At 42.2% G+C, this 23627-nt stretch overlaps 1 protein-coding gene across 8 annotated transcripts in view; it reads right to left on the bottom strand.

Moving 5' to 3' along the window:
* LOC146568864 (ankyrin-3-like) overlaps positions 1-23627 on the bottom strand; it is a 128033-nt gene that overhangs the window by 3152 nt on the left and 101254 nt on the right. The window contains exons 40-49 of one of the 8 annotated variants that reach the window (XM_085285193.1): positions 23464-23548; positions 14488-22230; positions 12341-12415; positions 10540-10671; positions 10242-10385; positions 3311-3995; positions 3035-3227; positions 2738-2821; positions 1152-1235; positions 451-702 (exon numbers count right to left, since the gene is read on the bottom strand). In XM_085285193.1, coding sequence (XP_085141319.1) covers positions 451-702; positions 1152-1235; positions 2738-2821; positions 3035-3227; positions 3311-3995; positions 10242-10385; positions 10540-10671; positions 12341-12415; positions 14488-22230; positions 23464-23548 — 9477 coding nt within the window. Of the gene's footprint in view, positions 1-420; positions 703-1151; positions 1236-2737; positions 2822-3034; positions 3228-3310; positions 6100-10241; positions 10386-10539; positions 10672-12340; positions 12416-14487; positions 22231-23463; positions 23549-23627 lie in introns of those variants that run through there. The other 7 variants (XM_085285198.1, XM_085285194.1, XM_085285195.1 and 4 more) reach the window with 7 other exon arrangements.

The raw sequence follows: 23627 nt of genomic DNA, 5'->3' as shown, positions 1-23627 counted from the left end.
TTTTTTTTTTTTTTTTTAAATCACAAACGCTTTTCTGGTCTTAATCGCAGATCAACTGTGCTTCAGGTTCAACTCATAGGACACTTGGGGCAAGAAGGGCCTTGAACCTGAACTAAAACTTATGCTGATGCTTCTAGACAATTTTACAACAAAACCCTGAACATTAACCACTCTGGACCATGTTATCTGTTCAGCAGAAGTTGCCATGGTGATCTAGCCAGGCTAAACATACCTCACTAACCCATTAATCGCGCTTTGTAGTAGACCTCCCCTCACTGGAATGCAGTTTACTTTGGTTTATGGCTGCCTTAATGCTGTCAGAATGTGTGTCCTCTGCTCATCTAAAAGGTGATTAAGAGTTTACATTGATTGATTAAGAGTTTACACAAAGCTACAGCTTCATGCAGACACCTCAGCTCACTAAGTCAGGCAGTTTGTTTCGACAGCAACCTCAGCTTTCACTCTATGAGGCTCCTCCTTGTGGCCGTGTCGGGATCGCTTCCCCTTCTTCTTGCCCTTCCCCCCCGTGGCTCTTGCTGCCGCTCCTGATGAAGAAGCAGTGTCAGCTCCACCTGAGGCTACACCACCACCAACACCTCCCCCACCAGCAGCAGCAGCAGGTTCTTCTGCTGCAATAAATTCGCCTTCACTTTGCCTCCTTTCCTCTGAGCTGAACACTCTGCGTACAACCTTTCTGATCACCTGCAGGGGAAGAAGCATGTTAGCAGGAGGAGGGTGGGGGAGTTGAGAGAAGTGATGCAAAAAAGGATGAGGGAGATATGTAGAGGTGTCGTGTAAAAGTCAATGGGATGGTATGTGATAGGTTTGGTTCATGCATCTAAGAGGTTGTCGGCATCATTGTGACAATGAGGTCCAATCTGAATTCCCCTCCTTGGCCCAAACCCTCAGTTTTGAAGGGTACTGGTCATCTAATCCCTCTAGTCTGTACATGGACAGCAAACTGGAGGGTGAGATAACCAATCAATCACAAACCAAGGGCGTATGGCCAAAGGGGAAACAAATCGAGCTCACATAACAGATTTGTGCCTTCCATGGTTCATCGTTTTCCCTATTAAATTTTACTGTGGCTGTACATGGCATATACATGTGGTGTAAGACAAGAAAAGCAATGGAGGAGAAAGACTGGTTACTTTTCTGGTGACCAGATTCCCATCTTCATCTATGAACTGCTCCTCTGTCACAGAGTCTCCAGGAATGTTTCTGGCCTCCTCTCCCTGGGGTGAAAGTTTTTATTTGGATGGAAAAGTGAGAAAGAAATGAGGAAGGTAAAGGTGCAGGTAGGGTTAGCTCCAAGACTGTTATTCATCAAATAAATAAAGAAGCATTTCCAAACAGCCCACAAATCACAATGGATGCAAAACCAGGGTATTTGCCCTAGAACATATTTATCATATAAAGTGGAAAGGTGAGTATTTAGATCGGCAGGTTTATTAAATAATGTAATGTAATACTGCATCCTGCTGTCGCAACACGTCCAAACTTCAAAACCGCAGCAAAAGCACTGGAAACACCAAATGCTGTTTAAAAGACATTTATAATATAGAAATACGGAAAGAATACAATAAAAGTGTTTCTTTTAAACAAAGCTTCAGAAGGATGTGTCCATAGATGGAAAAATAAAAGTTCAGGCGAAACCCCGTTCAAAAACCATACAAATGCATCTTATTATCACCTCAAAATGAACCTTGATAGAGCCAGAGATTGTAACAAAACAATAAAGAATATAGAATATAACTGGTATCTACTGGTGTCGAGCCAGTTCGGCCTTTTGTGGAGGGTGTGAAGAGGTTGTGTTGAATGCTGAATGATGGCTGGAGTACTTTCAGTGGAAACAGGATGCACCAGAGCTCAATTTTCATTGTCACAGCAAAGTCTGTGAATACTGTACATGTTATATTCTTGCTTTAGTTTAGTTTTTTTATTCCTATTAAATTTATAAGATCTTCAAGCACTTTTTCCACTTTGGAAATGTGTTCCAACATGGGCAGCGTTTCAATTAGGCAAAAATCGCCACAGTTTATTTAATTTCAGCTATCCTAAGTAAATATATGCTGCTTTAATCTTGTTAATTTGTATCAAAGCTTCACTTAGGGCTTTATGAATCTATTTTCTGATTTTTATTTTATTTTTTTACACTAAGCAATTAACTGATGACTCCCTGGAAACACTTAGCACTTAGCATCAATAATTAAAATATATCTATTAGTTGCTTCTAGCTGAAAAGAAGCTTAAATCAAAGGCCACCTTTTCTTCCCCCCTCAGAAGAAGTTTGGCACATTCCTTTTATTCGGTAAATTAAATATATATGGTAAAGCACAACCAACAATCCACCAGCCAGGTAGAAGAGCACAAGCAAGGCAAGCAAGCAATTAGAACTTAATACTATAGCAAAGCTAAACGTATAAACAGCTGTAGTCAAGTTTCTATTTCAATTTAGAGAAAATTTAGAACTCCTCTTTGGGTCATATGTTAATCTAAAAAAATGTCTCTTTGTTTCCTCGCACATATCCCGTCTCCAGTTATCTTTTAAAGTTACTATAGCTGCACACACATTCCACTCCATGTTAACAAACTTGCACAAAAACACTGCTACTGTCATGCTCAGCACACATAGCAAATAGCTTCTGTTCAGTCTCTCTGGTATCACTCTTCTTCACACGCTATCGGTCCACTGCACTCTGCTTCAACATGTCTCTGCACACCAGGCCTAACAGACCTTGAGTACAACCCGTCTGCGTATCACCCTGGTAGTGACAGTGGTCTCCTCATCAGAGTCGGACTCCTTCTCTCTAACACTCTCCTGATGAAGGCAGCCCAGCAGCAGAGTAATGTCAACGAGGCCAGAGTGTGTGGGATTCATATGGAAAGTTAACATATGACAGAAGAATTGGGCTAATCTCAGAGGTTAAATATTTTAAGCCCACATAACAACAGAAGGAGAATAATATAATATACAGTTAAAGACTTTTTCAAGGCTTCAAGACAAGATTCTCTGTGAAGGACCGATTCCCACCTGGACTTTGTGCTGGGACCTGTTGCCTCCGTCCTTGTCTCCTCTGCTTGGTCCCGCTGTGCTGCTGTCCTCCTGGGATTCCTTCCTCCTGGGCACCTTTTCCATCCCTTCCCTGGCTGCTTCAGTCTGACCTCCATTCTGTTTGTTGGTCTGAACCTGGGGCTCCTCTAGCGAATCAGCTAGACTGTCGGGGCTGGACGAGTTAAAGAGATTTAGGACAATACACCTGGGAGCAGAAAGACGTGACAATGAATATCAAATAAAATCAAGTCCTACCTGCCCTTCTCAGAGCCCGGGCTGGGGCCAGGGGCTGCTGACTCCCCGATTGCGCCAGACGTCTCACTGCTCCTGCCTGGAACTGAATAAATGTCTTTTTCTGCTTTCCGTACTTGCTCAAGGATGGCATTCACAAGCTCCTCTGACACCTCCTCTTCCTCCATGCCCTCTTCCAGCTTTAAATCCTCCAGCAGACTCTGCAACCTCTCCTGCGTCATTTCCTCCTCCTCTTCTTCCTCCACTCCATTTCCAAGACCAGTGTCTGCGGTAGCCTTCTCTTTTACGGCCCCTCCCTGACTCTCCAAAACAAGATGGTCTCCTGCTTTTACTTCTTCTGTCTCCTTTCCTGATTGCTCTACCAACCGTCTGTCATTATCTGGCCTCTCTACACACACCAATCCTGTTTTTTCTTCAGTAAACATCTCAGTTTCTGTATCTTCAGGCCCAGCAATAGGTAGCTCTGTGGCAGTGGAGCCTGGACCCGGGGCCACTGTGAGGGGGTCGCTGCTGGAGGTGCTGGTGGTCTGAGTGAGAGAGAGGTCGCTAGGTCTAGTAAGCATGGACTTGTTATGGGACTCTACTAAAGGATCGCCCTCGCTAAAGAAGTCGTCTGAGCGCAGTGGGGTTGGGGGCACGTAGTTGAGGTCTGAGGGGGTTTGGAGCTCCAGATCTATATTGTCGTAGCCTGGGTGGATTGTAGGAGTACAGGATTAGAGGATACGAGGATTGAAGAGGGGGTAAAGATAAAAAAAAAAGGGGTTGGAAGAGGGAGGGAAGGAGAAGTAAAGTGATGGAGGTGATGAAATGAGAAACATTTGAAACATTTAAGGGTAGCATCTGTTCAAAAGTCACAAGTGTAAGTGATTAAGGAGCAGAATAAGATGTAAACACAACTTTACATATTATAAAGTTATTTGTCGGTTTACACCCAGTGGTAACTTCCTGGGAACTGCACCTCTAGATTCTGCTTGTGGTATTTGTGCATTTGGTGGGTGAATTTTAGTATTCAGAAATATATTAAATTGAAATAAGAAAAAAAAATACGTAATGCCATTACCTTTAAAGACTATGGAGGCAAAGTATTACATCCGTATTTAATCTCAAATCACATACACATAGAGCAGACATGGAGCAATATTTACAGTGGAATTTGCCGGCTGAATGGGAGCCGCTGCTCCTTTAAGCTATAATTTAATCTTTGTGAACTGCTCAGAAACACATCTGGCTCTTTAGATGCTACACACACCTATACACATCTACAAAGGTCACAGTGTGCTTTCAGCTGATTTCTTGCGACATAATTTTACAACTACGAATTTAATTAGGACATACAGTTTGGAAATAAAAAGGATAAACACCCACATTGTTGTTAAGAGAGGCCTGCCCTTCATGTCTCTTCTGAAAAAAAAACAGGCCATTCATCAGGTGTTCAGCTACTTTAAATGCACGATGTGTTGAGGATAGTTTGCACAATCGGTGCCCAGAGTGAGTTCATTAATCTACTTCTTCACTTAGAGGAAACATCTCTCCTGCTTTGTACATCATGCCATCTAAGACAGATATTTCTACACTTTTGTGGCTCTGGCTGCATTTCTCTCCGAATGTGTTGTGCCAGTACTGGATTGCTTCTTGCAGAACAAACCAGAGTTCAAACCAGACTCTGGAATTTATTCCTGTGGATAAATGATAACGCTATTCCAGTTGTACTCGATCTGTAATATATACGAACATCAGAATTGTTGTGTTTAAATTTTGTTCTGCCGCCTCTAGAAGTAGAAAAATAATCAATAATTTCAAGTACTTTTAAATGACTTTTGAACCAGCCCTACCGAGTAGACATGACCACATCAAAAAGTGGTGGAAACAGAAATACACAAAATATAAAAATAAAACCAAAAACCTGGCATATACTGTTTATGTAGCCTAAAATTGGCACTTGAGTTTTCTTTTTAAACCTACGTAGCCTTAGACCCAGCCTCACTCAAATAAATGCAACATTAGTGAAGTTAGTGAGGCAGGAGACTTTAAAACAAGCTGGACTTCATTTTCAGTAATTAGGTCAGTTTATGAGCAAAAGCTTGAGAAGAGTTCAGGTAGCTTAGTTGTGCTGGTTCAAACAAAAGGCAGTGAGAAGCACACAGGCCTCTAAATGTAAACCTCAGGAACTGAACGATCTTGCCTGAAGTAAGGAGGAACACCAGGAGGGAGGGGAGAGGATGGGGGAGATGGGGGAGGTGGAGATAGAGGATGGCGATTTTGAGGTGGAGAAGAGGATGAAGAGCAAGGACAGAGAGGAGGTGTAGAAGAGGGAGGAAGTAAAGGTGGAGAGGAAGCACATATTAAAGATGGGGAAGGAGAAGAAGGGACAGTAGTAGCTGATAAGGTGCGAGGAGAGGCACAAGGGAGAGAAGACTCAGCAGATGTAGGAGAGGCAGAATGAGGAGGCGGTAAAAGGTGAAGAGTTGGGAGTGAGGAAGAAAGAGGAGGAAGGGGCTTGGAGAGGGCCGAGGGCAGAAAGTGAGGAGAGAAGAAAGAAGGGCAGCTAAAAGGACTTTGAGGGGAGGAGGGAAGAGGAGGGGAATAAGGCAGAGTGAAGAAGTGAGGGAGAACAGGGGCCACAGGCAGGAGGTAAACAGGAGGTGTGGAAGGGGGAGATGGGAAGAAAAAGACAGAGGAGGAAGAGAAAGTGTTGATATGTGTGGTTTGAACGGGTGGAGCGGAAGAAGAAAGGGAGGTGGTGTGCAGAGGGGAAGGCTGAGGCATTTGAGGACTTCTAAGACGTTTTGGAGCTGTTGCAATTAGCAAGGTTCACAAGACAGAACAAAAGGCACAGAACAAATGTTAGACAAAAACTGGTTAGAAGACAGAACAAGGCATGTAAAAATAAAACAGGTCAAACACACTGACAATGAAGTGAAAATGTGACTGATGAAGGCTTAAAATCTACGAAGCTGCAGAAGCGAAGAGATTGAGCGTAGGACTCATCGGGTTGCTCATCTCAGCTGATAAGCAAGAAGAGGCACCATAGTCAGCAGGAGTATCATCTCTTTGGACCCTTCACCCCAGGGTAGTCAAATAATTTCAATAATTTTATCATTTTTTTGCTGGAAAACTGAGATTTTACAGTCTAGGTTTAAAGAGGAGGAGATGTTTATGAAAAGAGAAAGGGCAAATGCTTGGAAATACTAAAAGTCTAGACTCTATAATTTCCAAGTTCTAATACTAAAGTATGCGGTTTTGTGACCCTGTCCATAAAACCTGCATGTGCTGTTCTGTAGATCGCTCCATGAAAGTCCCATCCTTACCATGTGCACTTGTGCCTCTGTGATGCGCACTGAATCTCCTCCAGTCTATCATAAAAATGAGTCTATCTCAAATCATTTAGGCAAAATGACTAAAGTTGCATCTCTCCTCACCAAATCAGATGAGGAGAGATGGTGATTTTGTTATTTCTTCCTTTTTAATCCACTATTTGCTGGTGAAACATGGCTTCCTCGAAGTTCCCCCATCAGAACTCGTCATCCTTCTAAGACATCTAAAGGATGCCTGATCCTGTTCCCCAGGATCAATCTCACATCTGTGGTGAATCTTTTAATGTGAGCGGCCGACGCATTGCCAGCATTTATGCGTGTGCGTGGTGCAGTATGTCTTAATTACCTTGTGGTTGTGTCATATTTTTGGGGGGAGGCAAATACATTAGCTACTCAAGTTTCTCCTGTTCTTTGTACATTCATACCTGCTCTTTTGTCTCTAGATTGTTGGTGAAAAACTCTCATCACCAATGATGTTAAACTCAAAAGGTCATGTAGGCTCAATCTGCAAGTTTGAGGTTCATGCTGAAATCACAGTCAGCGGTCAGAACGACTTTCATGGAGCGATCTAAAAATGGCAGCCAGTTGAAAGCGGTCTGGTGGTGCACAAGGACGGGATGTCGAAATCTGATTAAATTCAGATCAAGTATGGTTTCTGGACAAAGTTGCAGAACCTGATAACACCTCACATCAGATTTCTTACTAAAAGGAAATTACACAGTATGTCACAATGTTTAGACTGTTTCATGGAAAAAGATCCTGAATGTTTCACATCGAAAAGTTCAGAAGAAAGGCCATGATTCACATTTGCCAAACCAAACAATAACTTCTCCACCTTACAGTGATTTTTTAAGACTTGATAGTCTTTAAGGTTTGGTTTGGCAAATGTACACTGGGTTAAATGAGCTTTACTGTTAAGAGACTCCCCTGGAGCACTTCTATGCCATGGATAAGAGCGTCTGAAATGGGCCTTGACAGCAATTAGCTCTCAGTGTCATCCAGCTTGCGCAGAGGCTGACAAGAGCGATCTTAAACTCTCACCAAAGAGCTGTAAGATTGCTATGTTCCTCCACAACCTGTAGAAAGCTGTTAGTAATGACAGACTGTGCTGTTCTAGTCTTATTCTACTCAACTGCAAGGGTGGGAGCAGAAGCTATGACTGGATCCTGAAGCTGCTGAGGTTAGCAAAAGGTAGCCATTGGTGGGAAGTAGCTGATTAGTGCTGCTCAGTAGACAAGGGCATTTGCTGTGGAAATTAGTCACTCAGAAGCAAGAGGAAGAGGAGGATGAAGAGGCAGGGAGTCTGCTGGTCTCAAAGCAGAGGAAGCTACAGTGGAGCGTAGAGGCTGGAGGCTCGGAGGAACCAGGAGATGACAGGTATCACACATAGCTAACAGCAGTGACACAGAAGCATTAGTATACACTGTACACTTTGAAAAAAGGCGTTTCATTTTCAACTCATCTGTGAGTGCCGTGTGGAACAGAGCACATCCAGATCAAAATGTGCAAGTCATCAAAAAAAAAACAAAACCCACTTCTGGATGTGTTGAAAAGGCTTCGCCCATTTAAAGAGTGTTAGAAGTGTATTAATGTGAGTCAACAACAACACAGCAGGCAGCCCTTCACACAAAGCCATAGCCATGCATTTTGTTAATCTACTTAAGTCGGTTCCCCAAGAAATCATCTTTGCAAAAAGATCACCTCAGCTCTGTTGTTATTCAAGGTAACAGCCGATCCTTGTGTTAAGATGACTTCAAGAAAACCTAATTAGACAGACTGGAAATGAGACCATTTCAGAATTTTGTTTTAAAGTGACAAAGCAGACTCTAAACTCGTCTACTGAATCCAGAGAAGAGCTTATTTGGCTTTACTTAGTGCGTGTTATCTGCTTTTTTTCTTGAAGAAGTAAAGAACAGTAGTGGAAAGATTAATTTTATTCCATTCATAGCAATGGTTCTGTAAAATCCATGGTAAAAAGTTGGCATTGGATTTGGCGGCAGAAGTTAATAATTAGTCATCATTACTCATGTTCCCTAAATAAAAACTGGCAGTCGGTTAATAGAGCTGCAGTAATAGCCAGGGACAAAAGACAGGCTAGAGAAATAAAAAAGCATTATTACTGCTGAATATAATTGTGCTGTTTAATATTGTTATTGACTTTTACATGCTTCTCTTTTCAGTCCTTTGATACTATGTGGCGGTTGTTGAGTTGTCAAACGGATTGGGTGTCTTGAGCCTGCAGTGCTGCTCCCCGTATCCATCCCTTGACTCTACCCCTGTTTTATGAAGCTTATGCTTAGGTTCAATAAGGAAGATCTGTAATCACTCATCTGCATTCCTGGGTGTTCAGCTTTTTTTCTGTTTACATGTTTATGCTTTCCCACACTGTCAATCTCAGTACTGACATCATTTCTCTAGTACGATCATTTTCTTGTCATCCTACCTTTTAGACTCTCTTTCATGCAACCCACCACCTCCCCATCTCCACCGCAGTCAGAGCTCTATTTAAGCCTTAGTCTTCATCTTCACTACCATCAGTGTCTAGACTCCAGGGGGTCCTGTCCTAAATCCATCACCGCTGGGATTTTCTTCTGCTATGATGGGTCATCAGAGTCTAATCACCAAATACATGAATTTCTCCATCTCAATAAATCATGTTAAATTCTTCCAAGTAATCTCTCCTTATTGAAATTTAGTTATCTAAAGATATATTAACAGTGTGTTTTAACTGTGGAAAACAGTCAAATTTATATAAAAAATAAAGCATTTTCATTTGAAATGTATTTGAGAACATATCTGCAATGTGAGGAGGGAAACAGCACATTGTGGTAAAAGTTCTGAAATGGCCTTCAATGTGTCTGTCAGAGTCACAAACTGCTGCCATACTTCATTTTCATACAAGAGGAAAGAGAGAAATACAGAAGAGGGAGAGAAAAGGGTCTGCCATAGTGCTTAAAGCAAGCATGCCATTGTTAAAAATTGGTTGTTATGATTATGTTTTCATGTTTTCTCATGTCATGGCTGTGTTTAATTAATAAAAACACACATAAACATAACTATTGTTAAACCAAATTACAAAGCAGTGCCCTGCCCCATCTGAAAAAATCATTTCAAGATTTCAAGAAAATGCATTTATCAGCGGGGACAGAGGCGGCATTCATTTCCTTCATCATGCTTTTGTACATCTGACAAAAACAATGAAACATACTAAAAGTTTCATGCACCCAAAAATGGTACAGAGTTTCCTGCGCTTAATTAAAATCAATAATATGGGAACGAATTTCTATCAATCTGTCACTTGTCATTACAGTTCCAAAGACTGAGTGCTATGAACGAATTGCACTGGCCTGTGTTGGTGAACGAACAAGCTGACTGCTCAATAAACACGGCTCCAGTGCGTTTACTACCTGACGGTCCATTATCTGACATGAACTCAATGAACCTGCTGGAGCGTTCATTCACTTTGGTCATTAACTTCCACAGTTTAGTCAAGCCTGATTGGTTCAATATTTATTTACGCAGTCATGTCCGACTGCCTCTGGCTGAGAGAGGTGGTGAAGAAGGGTGAAGGGATAGACTGAGAGATAGACTGAGTTCAGCTAGGGTGGGCTACACTTTACCATCGGACTGATCCGGGAATACTGCGTTATCATCGGCAAAGCAGCGTGTGCCTGAAATGTTACCGTAGTCAAATATGGGCCCTTCCAGCAAAGTCACAATATCCAACCGATTGATCTTAGTCAGCACCGCGGTTAAAGCATCCGCTGGGGAGGAGAGAGACAGGAATTGATTCATAAGGTGATGTTGTGGCATCGCAAACATTGATAATGTCCTTTTATTGATTCGTTTTATCATAAACCAGCAACTGAAATATATATGAGTATGAAATACAGCAGCCATATCTACTTCTGTACTTACTTGTGGCATTTTTACCGTCCCTGTGCACCCATTTCTTTAGGAGCATGAAGCTCTGTGCCGTCAGGGAATTGGGGTTTTCCACTCTGATCAAGTTGATCTCATCCACAGAGAAATCCAGCTCCCTGGCCAGCTCTGTAACAGCAGCATATAGATAGCTGAATTGCAGGGCTGGAGTTCCACAACAGGACATTTCTGCAGCACCATTATTGACCACCAAAGTTACATGTTTTGTTTTATCTGATCTTTCAGCCATCCATTCCCATGAGAGAAATTCAAACATGTTGAGGATGTTGAGTGCCATTAATTATATATATATTTTTTAAAATTGAGCTATTGCTCTCTTTCTTGTTCTCTCTTGTTCCCTCTTTTTAACCAGTCAGCATTCAAGCTATGCACAACATCATCCATGTCAAGCTGACACAACGTGTTGTTGGCTTTCTGGAGAACTGCCTGCAAGCATGATGCCACTGCCATTCCCAGCATTTACACCTGTGGTATGAATGTGGGTGGTGTGCTTCTGTTGCTCTGCAGTTTTGCTGCACCTGATGCCATCAGTGCCATGCATCGCTTCCTTCTTTTTTGTAAAGTTAAATCATTGTGAGACAATAGCTGATCATTTAACTTTATCACTATTTACTGGCATGCATGCCAAAGCCTGCTCAAACGTGACTGGAACTCATACTACAAACAGAAAGCAGACAGAAAACGTGTCCCTAGCTTCCAGATCTGGCATGTTCATATGAAGATATCTGTTTATAGAGATTGCTCTCCAGTTGATAAATCTGACAGTATCATGCCTAACAAAGGGAAATGTGTAGAAATGCAAAAACAAATGCAGCAACAGTATTTAGCTAGAAAATGCGTGTGGCGAAAGTGGCATTTTGAATTAGTTTTCATGTTTGCACCACTTACATCTGATCTGGGCCCATGTTACAGGTTACACTTGATTGCCTACAAAGCAGGAGGTGAGGGATGTGCTGATGCACTGATTAAACTGCAGCACCGAAATGAATTACTGCCAAACAATGTGTCAGACACAGTCTGCAGCTAATGAAGGACTAGAATCACGACTCTAAATCTAAACCCACGAGAAACTAATGTTCAGCAGGTCTGATGGTTCACTGCAGCTCTGCAATTGGAACACACATTAAATATGGATTAGATTCCTTCTCTCAGCTGGGCACTCATTCAGCGGACATACGTTTGCAGTGCATTCACAGCCAGTCGTACAAATGCTGGTAGGCGTGGGGAAAGTGCTGCAGTGCAGGCGGCCGCAGGGGCCACGCCCTAATCGCTGCTCAAGTAAAATATACACCTGCTATTCCTCTAAAGATACACTCAAATATAAAGATGTATCAAAGCTTTATGCTCCTTAAAATCAATGAAGCTTTTATTGCTTTATATATTTTCTTCACCGTTTCAAATCCTAGTATCTCCTACATGTATTCAGCAGTTAAGTATCTTCAAAATTTGAAAAACATCCAAACATGAGAAGTTTTTTAGTTATTTTTTGTTATATGCTATGTACCGATGATGCTGTAGTATTATGTGGCTATAAATATCACTGCAGTACTGCTCAGTTGAGACATTTTTACAGTATACGTCCACCAGGTGGCAACAAACCCTTAAAAACTGACACATAAGAGTCCGTTTCAGTCCAGATCATTCCTTCAGCCTTAAAAATTCTCACATTTTATGATAATCATTTTTCTTACATCACTTTGTGGTTCTGTTTGGCTTAATTTTTACACAATGTGAAAGTAAACAAACAAACAAAAAACGGAGATGTGTTCAAACTCACCAGTCCAACTGAGTCCAAGGTGGTCAGCTACTATCGCCATGCGGAGGTCTGTTCTCTCACAGGGACTGTGAGGGCCTGTGCGAGGAAGCAAGGAAGGGTAGGGTACAAACAGTTAGTGTTATGTAATGACAGAAATTTCCAAATGAATCACATGTGGTTCTCAGTGAGAGACACACACAGAGACTCAGAGAATGTAATGAAAGAAACAGATTGGGATTGTGAACTTTAAGTTTGTCTGTTTTGGACCTTTCACCTTGATGTAACCTGCTAAATAACTACTTAATGAACATTTGTTTTTAATGCAGTGTTTATATTAAACCAAACAAAGAAAGACCAACTTTAGCTCACTGTCCCATGTCCCACTTATAAGAAAAAAATAGATTTTCTGGCCTGACAAACCTCAACGTTCTGTTAAGAAGCTAAATGCTTATTTAGGATTTTTTCTGCTCTTTTGATGAAAACTGGATGAGAAGGAATCCAATACTATCTGTCTGTTTGGTATTAATTTACTCAAAGTCCATGGTTTACTTAGCTTAACACAAAACCTACCACAATTGCTGAAGCTCTCCAATGAGATGTTTTAAGGGCTATATTCTACAGCTTTTTCATTTCATTTCCAGACCTTGTGTGGGCCTCCACATCATCTGTACCCAGGGATGGGAAACATTTGCACAGTTTTGATTATGCAACCATTAAAAGAAGTAACTCTAATGATATCTACATTTAAAAAGAAGTATTAAAACGTACAACTATAATGAAGCATTAATTGATTACATTTTGATCAGTTCTTTAAAATATGACAACTGACCAATTAGATGCACCCTTCATTCCAACCCGTCGTGGCAGATGGCTCCTCCTCACTGAGCCTGCTTCTACTCTGAGGTTTCTTTCTGGCAAAAGGGAGTTTTACCTTCCCACTGTTGCCAAATGCTTTTTCATAGGGGGTCGGCTGATTGTTGGGATTTTCTCTGTATTGCTGTAGAGTCTTTACCTTACTATGCAAAGTGCATTGAGGCAAATTCAACTTTGAACCAATCAAATTTCTTTTTGCGAGGACAGAAGACGCTCCTTGCTGGCCATTAGAAGGAATGCAGGTGTCAAGCCCTTCCACACTGACAATACTTTGCAGACCTGTTCTTTTATATTAAATCTATTTTCTTTAGTTCAGTGTGCTAAATATTAGGTCTTAATGTAACGGAATCATTATATTAACTACTTTTAGGCTTACGGGTGGCTGATAACATCAAGGGGAATCAAAGATTTGAGAATCTGTGAGGCCAGAAAAATCGTCAATGACATTTTTACACTAATAAGTTTGATATTTAGTAGTATTAGTTTCTGTAATTAGAGTTCAGAGTATCACATAACTAACCACAAACAATCTACCATCAAGCAACATTCCCACTCACTGATAAAAACAATTCATAGCTTAAACTTGAAATCAAAAGCAATCTAGCTACGACAAAGTGCCAGTGGCTGACTACACTGACATGCCCTTGTGTAGCTGTCATTCAAGTGATTGTCAAGTTCAGCCGATGTATTGTTTTCACAGTGATTTCACAGAGCAAAAGTACCACCAAACATATCTACAAACCAGGCAAGCAGATCAAAACAAACACACCTTCATATTTCCCCAAAACATTCTCGATCTCAGACACATCTAGAGTGGAGGTGAGTGCTGTGGTGTTGTGTCATGTGGGTAGGTGGAAAGCTAACTTTGTCTTATTGTGAAAGAAATGTACACTCACAAACTTAGCCTCCCAGAAGTGCTTTTGCAACCATTTATGACAACTAAAAGGTGCTTCCTGATACTGAAATTTAATCGCTTGTACCGGTTTCTATCCAAAGACCTTGCTTTTATAAAGCTCTGTCCACCAGAACAGTACTTCTATGATGTTATTAAGTGATATCCTGTTTCCTAAAATAACTAAAACCTTAAATTATGTGAAAGTCTTCTGCTCTACCGACAGATTCTCCATGTTGTAGCCTCTATCTGAACAAATCAGACAGCACAGGACACATAAAAAGACAGGAAGAAGAAATGACGGCTACATTACAAAGTCACATCACAAGCACCCACAACAGCTGCATGCATCTCATAGAGAGAAGGGTAAAGTATAACAAGTTTTTAGAAAGAGTTTACAAACTAGTCTCGTTCTCCGTGACAGGAGCGGGGATTGGTTGATCAACCTGACTCCCTTCCTCCTTCTGCTCTTGCTCCTTCCCTCCAAGTGTCCGCCTACTTTTCCTCATGCTCCTCCTCATCCTCTCACTGCTGGCCTGCTCAACCTCAGCTCTCACATCTATAGGAGATGATGTTGATGTAGTGGTGCTGGTGGAGGTGGAGGTAGAGGTGCGTGAAGGGCAGGAACTTCTAGAAGCTCTAGATGGTTGTGACAAGGAAGTGTTCCTGGTAATGCTGAGGCTGCAGCTCTCTTCGTCCTCAGTGGGCAGTGTTTTCCCCTCTAACTTTGCTTCAGCCTCCTTGGAAATGGTTTTGACCAAAGACTTGACTATCTGGCTACTGACAGACTTTGCTTTAAAACATTTTGACACTGAGCTGTTCTTTTTCCCCATCTCTTTTGTTGTACTTCTACTGGCGGTTTTTATCAAAATGGGTTTGCTTTTAGTTAGCTGCTTACCATCCCTGGCAGAGTTATTGCTCCTACCCCTAACTGTAGATTTAGTACTGACCTGCTTCTGCTCTTGCAAATAAGAAGGGTATTTAATGGCTTTTAATACTGGAATTTTCGACCTTGGTAATAAAGTCTTAAAAGGATCTAATCGTTCCCTGATTTTAAGTAGTCCATGTTTCCTAAGTAGGACTTTATCATTTTTTTGTGACTTGTCTTTCGTCACTGGCTGACTATGACTGCATAGTTTTTGGCAGGGTACCCTCAGCGGTAACCTGGACTTGAATATCTGGCTTTTGACCTTTTTGGCTTCAGTGTTTATTATTGCTACATTAGAAAAACCCCTGCCTTCACTTCTGCTTTCATCTAACTGGCTGAAGGAAGCTTCGATCCTGCTGACCTCTTGCAGAGTGGATCTTAAAGACGACAACACATTGTACATGACACTGCCAGTCTGAAAGACATCTGAATGGTACTCGGGGATATTGCTACTGATATTGTCGCTCGATGTTTGCAAACTTCTAATCTGTTGCGAAGGTGCAGAAGAATAATCTGTGCTTTGGTAAACTGTGTTTTGAAACTCCGAGGTACATGCCAAATTATCCGTCTGTTTCGACTTATCTGGAGTAATGTTTGATGCACAAAAATTAAAATAATCTGTGTAATTTGATGTTACATGGTAAAAACTATCTACATTTGCCCCTGAGGTTTTGTCTTTACAATGATCAAAGGTGCTTGGTGTTCCACTTTTAGCAGTGCTATTTGAGGCACTGGATGTTTTATCAGATGACAGGTTGAATTCAGTTCTAAAAGTGGAGAATTTAGGCTTGGTGTTACAGGATGAGTTTGTGCATGTGCTATAACTGCTAGCCTGATTTGATATTTCTAGTTGGACAGTAGTAGTCTGAATGGGTACATGGGGGACTGAGAAGGTATTTGTGGGTTCCTGAATATAAAACTGCTCCCTCCCATCTACTTCAGTGTCCCTGACCCTGTACCTGCCCGCTGCGTAATAATGCTCACCAATCTGAAAAAACTGGAGCCTCTCCTCCACCATGTCCCTCTTGCTCATGTCAATCGCCCCACTGCGTGTCATCTCAAACATCTTCCCTTCATGGAAGGGGAATGGATTTGGCTCGCTCGTCGGCGTGCTATCATCCGTTGGAGTTCGGGCTGGGGTAGTGTCTGGTGTTGTGGCCTGGGACTGGTCGTCAACTGCCAGTCCAAAAGGCTTAGGCTCACCATTGTTTCCCCGTGTCCCTCCCATATCAACGACTTCTTCTCCACCTTTACTGGGCCAAGGGTCAAAGTCCAGCCCTTTGGTGGCAACAGTCTTAAAAGGAGAATTAAACTCCTCTTCTATCTTATAACTAAAGTAAGTGTCTGAAAACCCCTCTTTATCTGAATGTTTTTGTTCCTGACTTGTAGCTCCATCTTTACTAACACCATCAGTCTTTCCACCATTTGAGGGTATCTCTTTGCCAATAATATCCTTTTGACATTCCTCTGGGGTTTTTTCCTCTTCAATAACCTCCAGTTTAGTCTGGGGAAAAGAGCGATCAGAGGACCTAAATGTATCTGTTGCCCAGACATCTCTCCGGCTGTCTGGAAGACCAAACAGCCGTAAGTCTGCCTGCTCACACAGGCCATCATCCTCATCTTGGAGTTCATATCCATCGAGGGAGTCTATTTCTGTCGCATCAGTGTCATGAGAAAATTCAGCCGTGGTAGCAATTGAACAGTCTGTAATTGACTGGTCATTTCCATTTTGTTCACATTCATAGTCCTCTCCTTTGCCATTTGAAACTTTTGAACCATTACTAGAACCATTAGTGCCATTGGTGCCACCATTGGGCCCATTTCCATTTTTGTCATGTTTTTTGGATTTAGATGCCTTTTCCTTCTCTTTCTTTTTGTCCTCCTCCTCAGAAACTTTAGAAGTGAATTTCTTGCAAGGAATGGGTTGGAAGATTGATTCATCATCCTCTTCATCAGCATTTGACTGACTGTCATCTGCCCCAGGGGGCACTGGGGATGGGGGCTGTATTCGTATAATTGGCTCGATCAGGAAATGCTTGTCATGTTCTTCCTGCAAATTCACCTCCATCATTTCCGTCTCGGTCTCGGAAGAAGCACAGGAACCTTTTCTCTCTGGGTCTGACATTTCTGAACTTGAGTCCAGAGGAGGAGGGGGAGGGAACTCAATATATGCAATACCTTTGTCTTTTGATGCTTGTTGCTTCTCCTGTCCTGTTATTTCGTCATGCATGCCAGTGACTCTTTCATGTTGGTTTAAATTGCTGACGCTCAACTCGTGTTGATTATCAGTTTTTATTTCTTCCTTATTGGCATTAGCTATGTCTGCTTGGGTAGAGTAAATACTGGTTTTACTTTCTGGTAGGGCCTCTTTAAAAGAGAAAACCTTGCCCTGGTCATCTCCCTCTGATTCCTCAGATACCTCCATGATGGGGCTTGGTTTCCCTGGCAAGAATCCCATAAAGCCATCAGGGGTCCTGCATGTGAGATCATAGCTGACCTCCTCCGAGCTGGGAGTCTCTGGTGTAATGGGACTTTTTCCCGAGCTGTCAATGAAAGAAACCTGCTCTAGTGTGTCATCATCTGGGCTTATGGGGCTTAGGGCTAAGTTTGATTTTTGTTTGACATTGTACAGTGCTCCTTTAGCTTCCCTCTCTGCCTGTCTACCCACCTGAACGCCAACATAAACAGGTAATGTTTTTATGCCTTTGAAGTTCTCTCTGGTTGTTGTAGCAGCTGGAGGTGTAATGGCTTTCTCCAACATTTCTATGGGGCTAGGAAGGTTATTGGAATTTGAATCTTTGGGTGCATTATCAAGAATTTCAAAGGTTAGATCTGTTTTGGCTGGGACTGTCTCATGACTTTGTACTTTGGTTTTAGGTAGTGTTGGTATCTGTGAGGGTCTAGTTATTGTTGGTTTCTTAGTGAGGTCATTATCTAAAGAGAGGGATGTATTTCTAACAGGAATTTGAGATTCTGTCTTTTTTCTAAGATTTTTATTTAGTGTTTCCTCTGCATCCTTTTTGAATAGCTCAGTTATAATTTCTTTGGAAGCACTTTCACTTTTTGTAACTTGTTGGTATTTTTTACTGTCAGTGGCTTTTTCTGGAATTTTAGCACTGTCAGGAATTATAGCTGATTGAGCTTTCTGACTTTTATTGCTTTCTTTAATTGCCTGAGTTGCACTGGATGGACTAGCCTTCCCTTTAGTGCCTACTTTGTCTGTCTTTGTTTCAATGATTTGTACAGAGGCATCTGGGATGTTTTTGTTAGGTGGCTTGTCTAGTTTGGGGACTTTTGGGCATGCTGATATCAAACCAGGTTTACTTCCATTTGTGTCCTTCTCAGCATCCTTTTTTGGGCTTACTTCTTCTGAAGTTTCAGATGCTTTAGACACTTTTCCTCCTGCAAAAAACTGATAAACGGGAAGTTTGCTCTCCTGCAATTTCTTTATTGACGGTTTTGGCTGTACTGGAGGAGGAATTTTGGCTGGACTAGACTGACTTTGACTAACTTTTTGAGCCTCCGATTCAAACTTCTTTCTCACTTCACTCACTTTGGATGTTGATTTTACATGAGCAGGAGAGGAGGGTTCAGACACACAGGACTTTGTCTGTTGTTTGATTTTATCCTCACTAGTATGAGAGAGAACAGTTTTCTGTGGGCTGCTTGGTAGACTAGAGCTTTTCTTTTCAGCTGCTGTGGTGCTGCCAAACATTTTACCAACTGAAGGCTCCCTGAGTTTGCTTTTACTGAACACCTCTTCTGCTTTGGGTTTCTGCTGGGTTTTCTCTGGACTGCTGCTGGGTGAGCTAGGCCAGGACCTGGGATCCTTGAGCTCTCGCTTTATAGGCTTTTTCTCAGGAGACTGAAGCTCATCATTGAGCTTTTCCGTTTTATCACGGAAGAACTGTGAGACCTCACTGAGTTTTTCTTCAGCTTCCTTTACAGTTTGGTCCACCCTATCCTCATAAAGTAACTTATCCCTGCTCCTGTCATGTTTATCCTCTGTAAAACGCATCCAAACTGCATGTTTAGGGCTGCCCTGTTCTGTGGAGTAATGGAGCACTGTTACCTTATCAAACTGAGATGGATCATCCCTGTGCAGGAATTTAGCAGATTTAGGAGACCCATCTTTTGATGACTTTGAGACAAACTCTCTTTTGGGGCTTCCTTGCTGTTGACTTGCACCCTCAGTGCTACGGCTACTACTTTCTTCAGTACCCAGGTGGCGGATTTTGTCACAAACCAGTGCTGAATCCTCTGTGTCAGAGTGGCTCAGTGATGCCGCATCAAGTTTTTCAGAGAGAAGCATTTTCTCAGCAAACCTGTACGACTCGCCTCGGATCTCTGATAGCTCATCATCACAGTATTCTATGGACTGCTGGCTCAACAATTTAAGTGCTTTATATGAATCATCTGCTATGAGTTGAGCAGAACTCGGACGACTGTCTTCTTCCTGTGACACCGGCGTATTAACACGAGATGTTTCCAGAAAGGTGGGCAGGGATTCTTCAACAGCAAGCTCCTCTTCTTCTTGTTGGGCTTCATCATAATCAGTCAGTTCCTTTATCCCCCGATCACCTTTGTAAACATAAAGCTCGGGGTGTTTCTTGGTTTCCCTGATAATGACCTCAGTCGGTTCTGCAGTGCTGTGGCCCTTCTCAATATGAACCTCAATTATCCTTTCAACTTTGGGTTTGGATTTAACATCTCTGTCAAGAAATCTAGGAGTGAGCTCATCACCTTTGACAGAATCCTGGCTAGCTTTGTGTTCAAAAAGACCTGCGAAATCTTTAGATGGATCCCTACCTGACTGGAAAGCTTTCATGATATCTCTAACTGACATTGCCTCCTCTATCATCTCTGCACCATCAGTCAGTTGGGGCTTATGATAAACCATTCTGGTAGTAGTAGTAATGTGGGTTTCCTCTTTAAGACACATGCTTTTCATTGAGTCATCTTCGGGCATTTTCATCTGTAGGGCTTTGCTGGAGCTTGCTGAAATTGCTTCAGGTGGTTCTATGGCAGGGAGAGCAGTTGCAGCCTCTTCCATTAGTCCAGGCTCACAAAGCTCATCAGGCTGCTCATAGCTCCTAATATGGACTACTTCAGTCCTGGTCTCTGTTACGCAGGGGGGGATAGGGGAATCTGTGAATAAAGGCTTAGGTCCTGTGCTCTCTGCACTTTGGGGAGCAGAGGGTGTCTTTTCACTCCTGGTCTCAAACCCACTGTCTGACAGAGGACTCTTATCCTGCTCATGAGACAGATCCTCTGGCGATTCCAATATAGTGTCCGACCCTTGATATGACTCAGCAAGTTTGCTTAGGTCCTTCTCTGAGGGAGATCTGAGCATGCCTGAAACTGGTGGAGGCATTTTGAGTTTGTGCTCCTGTATTGACATGGATGGCTTGAGAACACGTTTCTGTTTCTCTTCCCCATCTCTTTTTGCCTCTTCCTCATACTTACATTTCAGCTCTGCCATTTTTGAGAGAGAGCTAGCACCGATATCATTTGTTAAAAAGTCTACTACTTTAGCCAAGTCTAACTCTTTGCTTGACTGGTGCTTAAGTAAAAGTGTGTGTTCATCAAAAGGAGGGTAATAGTCTGAGATGGCACTTCTTTGTGCCTCTTCAATCTCATCTTTGGAAAATTCTTCCCATTCGTCCTCTGAGGCTCTTTCTTTAGCTTCACTAATGATATCTTTCTGTAATATCTCACTGACTTTGACTAAATCTTCTTTTACTTTCTCCACCAGAGTATATGGCTCCTCTTCCTCTAACTTAGTCTCTTTGGGAGTGCCAGTATGTGAAGTTTGGACAGTTTTAGCTGCAGTCTGTGTGTCTGTCTGCAGAATAGCTGTCATCCTAATCAGATCTTGTTTCATGTCTGCTACATCTTTCAATATCTCCTGGTTAGAAGCTGCAGTCGGGTGGATGATGGGTGGTGTGATAAATGGAGGGGATTTTAACTGGGAATTTATTTTTGTTGTAGTAACACAGGAAGACAAAGAGGAAGATAGAGATGATGAGGTGCGAGAGGAGTCGGGAAGAGCCATCTTAAGAGACCCAGGTCCTGGTTTGGCAGGGGTCTCTGGGATGACATTAACCAGTGAATAGACAGGCACAGTCATTGTATTAGACGAAACTGCCGTGTTTGGGGAGGCAGCTACAGATCTCAGAGAACCATAAGCAGAGCTTGCTGTTGCAGATCTACGCGAGGACGACAGTGACTTAAGAGTACCGTAGCCTGAGACAGAGTACGAGTCTATAGCCTCATTTATGGCTGCGCTGACACCAGAGGTTGCTGCCTGGGTGGTGGCCTGGATCCTCTCTTGAAGGCTGCTACTTCTCTCTGAAATAAGGCGTGAAGAAGGGGAGGATGGAGTGGACGAAGAGGATGGATATTTTACAGGTGAGACAGATCCATTCATCATGGACAATTCTGAAGAAGCAATGGTTGTTTGGCCAGTGGAAGAGAGAGATGAGATGGATGTCCTCCCTCCACGGGATGAGAGTGTTGAGTCTACAGAGGTTTTCAAAGAGGACAGACTGGAGATGCTTTTAACAGAAGACAGGGTATGCGCCCCTGCATCTGTCACAACTGTGGACCCAAGGGCAGTTTTAAAAGGTAGATTAGAACTGTACATGCTGTACGATGTCTTTGGTGATGCTGTAGAAGGAACAGGAGCTGGAGACCTTTCTGGTATATAACCATTGGGCATTGAGTGAAGTGGAGAAGTCCTTGATGTATATGCTGAAGCAAGACTTTTGATAGAAGCTGGATCAGTGGCAGGTTTGCATGGACTTCCAGAGGACACAAGGCTGGTAGATCCCTGGACAGGGTACTGACCCTGCTGGACTACAGTTTTAATGGGTGAGGGCATAGTCCTGTAAGAACGGATGGGGGATGAGGACGCTATGTCACTGGCAGATTTGACTGGGGATGACAGGGTAAGCGCTGGTGGAACTTTTATAGTTGTGGGACATGCAGCTGATGGGGCTGAGAGGGGCCAAGTAGATTTCAGTGGAGAAGCAGCTGGTGAGGCTGCCGGTGAATCGGTAGAGATGAGGGCACCCCCCATTCCGACGGGCCTTGTTTGGCCAGGGACGGTAATAGGAGCAGTCGACCATGGTGGGCAAGGTCTGGTTGGAAAGATAGGTTTGTGAGGGTAACCAGCAGGCAATGCTCTTGTTGCTGCGCTTCGTTCAACTGCTGTTTCTTCAGGTGAATTCATAGAAACAATGATGAAGAAGGAATGGCAAAAAAATAACAACAAAAATGCAGAACAGTAAAGATAAACAGAAAATCATGTTGGGGAAGGTAAAGGAGAAAAAAATGTGAAAGAAGAGGAGATCAGAGGAGGAAGAGTTGGTCAGTAAAACAGTCCTAGTATTAAATAAGGAACAATAACAGTTACATGAGGTAAGAAATTTAATTACAGACTAAAGATGGCGTAAAAAAAAAAACAAACAGTTGTGTTCCTGTGTGATTTCTGTTTGGCAGATGAATCAAAAAACAGCAAAAACAACAGAAGAAATAAACAGAAGAGAGCACACACAGCAGCAAAGTAAATTTCCAAAGACAATGGCGTAGACCAACAACTGACAACAGAAAAAATGGCAAGACAAATGCACCAGGATAAGCACAAAAACAACTTCTCTCTTTGGACTTTAGAAACTCTAATATCAACATTTGGGTACTGGCTCTAATTTCAATCCGCTTTTTTAAGTGCCTTTTATCTGTTTGGTCCAAAAAGTACATGATGACAGATTCCTCAGACAATTTAGAAACTGTGATCCAACAGAGCCAATGGCTGTTGAAGGTTCCATTTTCATTTTCTCTTAAAACAAATATGACAAAATGTGTTTTCCAAGACTAAAGTTTTGGCCCATTTTGTCATGCAGCATCAAATTGGTGACAAGCAAAGACTGTGGTAAAACTTAAAATAAACACCTGAAAGAAAGCCAAACTCAAGACCTCTGACATGCATTTTTGTCCCACACAAAACTGCTACTTCATCACAAAGCCAAAAAGAGCTTTAAACTCAGAGGGGACAAAAGAAATACAGAAAATTTTTTACTTTGACCTCCATCCAAAATGCCTATTACCATGGTGCTGGTAAGTCAAAGAAAAAATTTGACTTGTATAACACAGCAGTGGAAATCAACCCAGAAGAACAACAACTCACAATGTGGGCAAGCATGGCACAGAAACTCAAAACCACTTACTGAGCCATGCAAAAATATATACCACTTTGTAAACAAGCATGTGGACAGTGCGTGTCATGTAGGATGAGAAATAATGCATTTGCACATTAAATAAGTCACACCGATCTACATATCGATTACGTATTTTACAGGTTAATTAAAGCTGTTAATTAACTAACTTATCCACGAAACTTGGCATAATTAAATTCATTACAGGGTTTGTTAGTGAAGATGTCAAACTCACTCAGTGCAGGCTCGGCCAGATAGCTGTAGCGCTTACGTAAGGCTAGGGATGCAAAGGTATGACGTTGTCGATCTGGCTTTTCAGTCTGCAACAATAGCAAACAACACAAAAACCTATCAGTTCTAGGTCACCCTACATTGACTATTGCTGCCAAATGAGCAACA

This window comes from Mchenga conophoros, linkage group LG8, assembly GCF_057382185.1.
Source record: "Mchenga conophoros isolate Kocher_MC1m ecotype Shallow Benthic linkage group LG8, M_conophoros_male_GT1.1, whole genome shotgun sequence".
Taxonomy (NCBI): domain Eukaryota; kingdom Metazoa; phylum Chordata; class Actinopteri; order Cichliformes; family Cichlidae; genus Mchenga; species Mchenga conophoros.
This window is presented reverse-complemented; position numbering and strand designations above follow the sequence as displayed.